General features: G+C 42.0%; 1 protein-coding gene across 1 annotated transcript; it reads right to left on the reverse strand.

Moving 5' to 3' along the window:
* Positions 1-68: 68 nt before the first annotated feature.
* Positions 69-6056, reverse strand: LOC121954133 (myosin regulatory light polypeptide 9). The gene is made up of 4 exons (XM_042501472.1): positions 5951-6056; positions 2630-2833; positions 1506-1667; positions 69-955 (listed from the first exon to the last, which is right to left on the reverse strand). Exons 2-4 carry the CDS (start codon positions 2811-2813, stop codon positions 780-782), a joined length of 522 nt encoding a protein of 173 aa, XP_042357406.1. The 5' UTR covers positions 2814-2833; positions 5951-6056; the 3' UTR covers positions 69-779.
* Between the last annotated feature and the right edge of the window lie 853 nt (positions 6057-6909).

A 6909-nucleotide genomic window follows, 5' to 3' on the forward strand; every position in this document is an offset into this window, starting at 1 on the left:
ATTGTGATGTAAGGGTGCGAAGTAAGTATGAATCACTTGTTTGAAAGACAATGACTTAACAACACCGCAAACACACATTTCCTTTACTTTTTTTTTCTTGCGGTCAACGGCATGAATGAACTTACTTTATTTGCCTGAGCAACAATTCAAGACTGAATCCCTTCAGCAACACAAACATACCTGGTCCTTCAACAAATACACACAACCAGCTGACGGGAGGAAGACTTTGGACTAAAAGCTCCACCGCTAAACATTCTATCATTGTTTTTAATAAACACAATCAGAACGATCACTTATTTTCCATTCCTAACAAACAGATACAAATATTACAGATATGGGGACCTGTTGCAGTGCTTGTGCAGGTGTTGTAGCTAATTGGCAGGAAGAGGTAAACATTGCTGGTACTGTATGTGGCACTGGATCGTACAGTCCAAAAATACCCCTGCACACACCTCGCATCTCAAAAGTCCAACCGGCAGTCACAGTGGCTGAAGACTTGTAGCTCTGAGATACAAATACACCTTCTTGGTAACCTTCAATGATGACATAATTTTTAAAGTAGTGTATTGCAAAATGTTTCTGCGGGTCCCAAACTAATCTCAAGTTCCTACCATTCATAACCGTTTAAATCTAAATAAATGTCCACTACCCTTTTATAAAAGACTTTGATATAAACTATTCCTATTTAATTTCTCTAAAAGGTCCATGAGGGTAGGAACTAGGGATTAATTTGTGGTGCAGTGTGTGTGCGGGGGCCCTGAGGCAGCTGGTGTCTCCTTCTACTCGTCATCCTTGTCTTTGGCGCCGTGTTTGAGGATGCGGGTGAACTCTGCGTAGTTGAAGTTGCCTTTCTTGTCAATAGGCGCCTCACGGAACAGCTCGTCCACCTCTTCATCTGTGAAGCGATCGCCCATGGTGGTCAGCAGCTCTCTCAGATGGTCCTCGTGGATCACACCTTCGACACAGATGACACCAAATGAAGTGGAAATAGATACTTTTTTCCTGGAACATATCATAAGGTAAATGTTGATTGCACAATGTAATTGCTATGGCACAATGACACCGTCTACATTTTGGTTCCCTGTAAGCCTTGTTTTGACTTTGAAATTCTCTCTGCCATCAGGTACGGTCTGAGGGAAAAATGACAGCTTGTTTCCTGACACAAAGGAAGTGTGTCAACCAAAGATAGCACTTTTATCCCCAGTAACCAGAGTATCAATGTAAGTTCTTTGCAGTTTCTATCCCAGTAGCTGAAATGGCAGATTGGGGCCCTGGCACAACCAAAGTAACTGTGGAAAACCAAATGCATTGTGTCCTGTGTTGTTTGTAGTTGCTAGGCTCTGAGGTTAACAGAAAGTGATTTGGTTGTCTTTGCAACAGCAGCACCAACAAATAATACCATTTGGAAACACTCGAAGGGAAGGCCGTCTTTTTCCACTTTAACGACCAATGACCGTGAACGTGCTGATATATGTGTATACATTATTCTGTTTATACTGACTCACCAGATCCCTCCTCGTCGAAACAGGCAAAGGCGTTGCGGATGACGTCCTCTGGGTCTGTTCCGTTGAGCCTCTCTCCAAACATGGTGAGGAACATGGTGAAGTTAATGGGCCCTGGTGCTTCGCTCATCATCCCCTCCAGGTATTCATCAGAAGGGTTCTTACCTGAGGATGGACAACACTGTCACTTAATGTGTGTGATGTTACTGTACCTACTTTCACTGGGGACTGCACAATTCCAGGAAGGGCTGTTTTATGTGCATGCAGTAGAATCCTGTAGCTATAACCAGTGTTCAGCATATTTTGTTAAAGAACTGATTACATCAGCCAAGGAGGTTATGCTGTCAGCACGATTTTCGTTAAATTTGGTGAAAGGGTGTGGCATGGGCCATAGAGGATCCCATTAGATTTTGGTGTGGATGCAAATAAGAGGGTGGATAAACAAATTATTTTTCATGTGTTAACATTGTGAGACACAGAATTTGGCCTGGGCAGAGGTCTGTGCTCCACAGATGCCCCTCCATGTAACAATGCAATCCAGCAGTTTTGAGGGCCCTTTTTAGAGCCACAGTTTAGAAAAAACATTACATTAATTTTCAAGAAATCGAAGGCAGATTTCAGGAATTTAGCATTACTCTTTCACAAAGTTGTGGAGAGACATGTTTGAAAAAGAAAAGTGTTTAAATTTGAAGCAGCACAGGCTGAGATATTCTGACTTTTTGCCTCCAATAACACTGAATCCTGCATTTCCCATGATGCAGCTTGTAGCATCTTTCATTTGACCCCCCACCCCCACCCAAACCCGCCCCAATAAATGTCCATTTCTTTCAAGTTAGGGTGACTACTGTTAAAAATGTGTTATTACTGAGCCCAAACTGAGATAATCACAATGATGTCATCAGGATTATGTTGGTTTTTGTCAGGTTCAATGTTGTCATCTGTTATCTCAAGTATTTCTGAGATAAGAGAGCTCTCGCTGGAGTTAAAGAATATATCATGTCTCTTGACAGGTTAGTGAGGAGCAGTCTGCCTCATGACAAGCAAACTAAACTTCATATGTATAATAGGTGTAGTGGCCCTTTAAAGGCAGTGTAATATTTCTGTGTAGCGAGAACATAGCAGTGTACCCAGAGAAGCCAGCATGTCATGCAGATCCTCCTTGTCGATGAAACCATCTCTGTTCTGGTCGATCATGTTGAACGCCTCTTTGAACTCCTGGATCTGAGACTGGTCGAACATGGCGAAGACGTTGGAGGTGGCCCTCTGAGGACGCTTCTTGGTGGTCTTTCCCTTGGCACGCTTGCTCGACATGGTGGCGGCTGGGTCTGGGCCTGCACACATTCGAAGGGCATGACTCATGGATTAGGTAATAATTATAATGCTGCACCATCAGGGATAGAATAGTTTGGGAACATTGCTTGTTAAGGCAGCTCGACATTAATACTGATATCAGCACCCATTTGAAAAGAGTTAAATTTGATAGTTTGCCATGCAAAAAACTGGAGCATCCGTGAGGCTCTTTCATATTTTCTCTCTCGTTTGCCCCAAAGCAAGAGAATCTTTTTCTCTCATTTCCTCTAGAGAGAGAATCACACTCTCCCTAAATGTCGCGTACAGTGATGGGTGTGAAAACGACATGTCTCCACAGTGCACGCTGCAGCTGACTTCAGATCCTTCCAGAATTAGACCTGTCACTCACATTCAGGTCTGCAAGGGCTTGTCATGTGTGTTCTGTGATTGTGTTATACCCAGTGGGCAAAAGCAGAGAGAGGAACAGGCAGGACCGGCAGGAGGGAGCAGGTGAATGTGGCTGATTAGGTATGATGTCATGTCCTGAGAGGCGCTGAGGTGATGTGAATACTGTACGTGGCAGTTACTCACACAATTAGATCATTCACTGAGGTGAACTGTGAGATCTCACACACCTTCCTGCCATGCAATGTTTTGTTTTTAGTCTTTAATTTACACCTTAAATATTACATCCCTTAGAGAACTTTTTTTGGCACCAGTATTAGAATTTAGTCTAAAATGCATCTTTAAATGTATAGCACTTAGTCCTACACTGCAATCTAAACACGAGATGATGCCAAAATGTTAATCATGTCCAAAAAATGCACTTCCTCTCAAATAAGAGCATTTAAAGACCGTAGTAACTGAAAATTCATCAAGGCTTTGATGAGAATAAGAATGGATGCATTTTTGGTAATTAAAAGTTATGTGTTAACCTGCAGTGAAATACAAGTACATATCATCATCAGACAGAGCTGCAGTAGGAACATTAAAATACTTAAAATTTGAAAGCCACTTTCTTAATTCCCCAGGACTTTCGTTTATTTATCAGGGGGGTGGCTGGAGTATGGAGTATGACTTTCTTTTCTTTCTTTCTGTCTTTTTTAAATTATGACCCTGCCCGGAGCTACAAATAATTTTCCTTGAGCTTTCCTCCACAATAAATAACCATAATTAACAGTTTCTGGATATGATAAATAATGTGATTTTGGACATTTTTACAACATGTCTTTAAAATCCACTTATGGTTCTGAGAATATTTAAAATAAATACAAAATATAACCAAAATATGTAAAAATGACAACATAACTCCCTCCCCAGTGCTTAAAAAAATATTTTAGGTGACTCCCCTGCAAATTTTCCTCCTATAATCTAAAAAAAATACAGTATAAAAAGATATTCTTCTGGTTACCAACAATTTTTAAGCACATTCTTGTATTTTAGCAACAAAATATACTTCCATGTCCATGTATTATGATACATTACAGGAGAGGCTACTCAGCAGTGTACTTCTGCGCTTATAAATAGCTCTTTGCTGCCCCATATTTCCCAAATCTCTGTCTCCGGGGACACTGCCTGTGTGACACTGTCTGTCATCATATTTAATGGGCTGGAGAAGTCTGTCAGCAGTCCCTGTTGCTTGTATGATTGCACTCAGAAAAGCTGGTAAAGGCAGAGTTAAACAGCTTTGCTCTCTCTATTTATCTTTATACAAATGAACGCTACTTTATCAGAAGAGCAGAATTATAACTTATATTTTCAATGCAAATTAAAGTGTGACCAGCCAGTTCTGTCCCATCTTGATGAATAACTTGATTGTCCACAGCAGTATTTACATGCAGACATTAACTCCAAAAATGGATCTGCATGTTCCCAGTAACATCACAGGAAGGAAATTCATGTACTTGTAATTATCTTGCTCCCAATGTCATACACTAACTTCACTCTTTCCTCTCTCACACTGCAGACACATGTTGGATCAGTCTCCTTTAATTTCACTACTGTTTGGCTGCTTCTGTCCCGTAGTGTGCCAGAAAAAAAGAAGAAATCTGGAAGGTGTGTGTTGTTGGCACAGAGCCCTCCCATTCTCCATCTAACAGTCGTGAAGGAAGCTGGAAACAAAACAGCGTCTAGCTCCAATTTAAAGTTTCAGGGAACAGAGGAATTCCATAATCTCATTCTTGTTTGGCTCCACTAATACAGAGGGGCACTGTCTCCCGGGAGAGGCTGATTGGTGTTTAACCCTGTGTCTGCTTTAGACAATCAGTGAGGATAGAGTCTTTGATAAGTGTGATTATTTGACATTTTCAAGGTGCAGGGAAAGCAGCACTTGAATTCTTGTGCATTCCTCACAGAGTGGATGATTCACAAAGAGGACGAGAACAACTGCTTCAGTAACGTAAGCGTTTGGCTGACGTGCCTCGTCTTGGCTTGCACTGACAATTGTATTTGTTCTCTGTCCACCAAAGCTCCTCTGTGAACCCTTTCATCCAGTGGGACGACAAAGCTCCTCTGTCCCTTCGCCCAGCAAGAACACACACACACACACACACACACACACACACACTTTGATATCACTGAACAGTCAGGCTGTCATCCCTCACCCTAACTCTGGGTCTTGCAGGTCACCACAACTCCAGTGAAGGCTGAAACGCCAACGGTCAGGAATTCCCAAAACAAACAGAGAGCAAAGTTGAAGTTAAGCTCTCATCGCCTATAAAAAGACAACATCAGAGGTGTGTGCATGTCTGTGTGTTTAAGAGAGAGTGTATGTGAGATCTAATTGGGTCAGCTGCATTCAGACATTCCTCCATCAAATATGCCGTGGTTATGGGACGGAAGTAAACACACATGGGAACAGTGCATTTACGCTGCATATACAAACATACACACACAGGTCAAAGGTAAATTTCATCTACGGGTCTTTGTTTAACCTCGTCAACATCTCTATTGTAACTTATCTGGTCACTTTAATCAAAGATCCACTCAAGCTCTCTGTAACTCTATCCTCCACTTCACTCTGCGCTCTGACAGTTACGCACTGTACCACTGAGCTTAGATGTTTTGCACATCCATGCCTCAAAGCACATGAAATGCAAGCTTTTTAACACTCTATACAAAATAGGCAATACAGATGTAAAACCAGCTTTCTGTCTCACCTTTGCTTCAGGCAGAAATATCTAGAAGTCCCTGAAACTCCTTTTGTCTGGTTCCAACACAGCAGTGCGAAGGGAAGCAGGCAGTCCTACTGGAAAGTTTGTTTAAAGAATCAGACTCCCGGTGGGTCCCTCCCCTTTCTGGCCCGTCCAATGGAGAGGGCGGCTTGTCCCATACAAAGACATCTCAGGCCAGGCCATTTCTCCATACAAGGCAAAAGAATGCACAGGCTGCTGCCTGCTACTGCCACAGACGCTGCTTGGGATGTTTGGGAAAAAAGGCAGAAATGACAGGAACTACGATAAGGCTGCCTTATTTAGAGAAAAGGGCCCAAACATTTAGAGGAGGCTCTGAACTGTGGAGTGTGGAAACATGAGAGAGAGAGTTGTGAGCAGATGCAGATCAGCATTTGAAAGCCAGTGTTTCTGTTGTAAGGCTGTGGGCTTTCCTTAAATAGGCAGTTTGGCTGGCCATCACTGGGGCCTGAACGTGCAGGGAACACCTTAAATTATGTCATGGAGGTAACATCTGTCCTCTGGTTGCTCACACTCTGTCATATCGTGTTTTATTATAGGAGCATAAACCTGCTTGACAATTATTCACTGTAAGAAAATGTGCTCTGATGTTTTTTGGCAGCCAGCAAAGCTCATTTTCACTTTGTCAGATAGCTTGTTGTTCTTTGGAGATATAGTCAAGGTTTTAAATACCTTCTGTCTTGGTAGACTGAATTTGTGTTTAACATCTTCATCTGCTTCATTGGGGAAGACATAATTTACGCTGTGGGTGTCCTCTGGGTGGGGTATCTTAAATTACTTATAATAATTTTAAGCAACCCTATAACCCTTTTATACATCCTCCATTATATGGGTAAAATGACCATTTAGTCTTTTCAGTGTTGCTGAAAAAAGAAAGGTATTTGGTACAAGTGCCCAACCCTCTGGACATTGAACATTTGATTTAC

The sequence above is a fragment of the Plectropomus leopardus genome, chromosome 2, assembly GCF_008729295.1.
Source record: "Plectropomus leopardus isolate mb chromosome 2, YSFRI_Pleo_2.0, whole genome shotgun sequence".
Lineage (NCBI taxonomy): Eukaryota > Metazoa > Chordata > Actinopteri > Perciformes > Serranidae > Plectropomus > Plectropomus leopardus.

Coding starts and splice junctions, on each gene's coding strand:
- LOC121954133 (XM_042501472.1), bottom strand. CDS start 2,813: ATGTCGAGCAAGCGTGCCAAGGGAAAGACCACCAAGAAGCGTCCTCAG. Junction 1,668..2,629: donor TGACATGCTGGCTTCTCTGG/GTACACTGCTAT, acceptor GTCCATCCTCAG/GTAAGAACCCTTCTGATGAA. Junction 956..1,505: donor TTTCGACGAGGAGGGATCTG/GTGAGTCAGTAT, acceptor TCTGTGTCGAAG/GTGTGATCCACGAGGACCAT.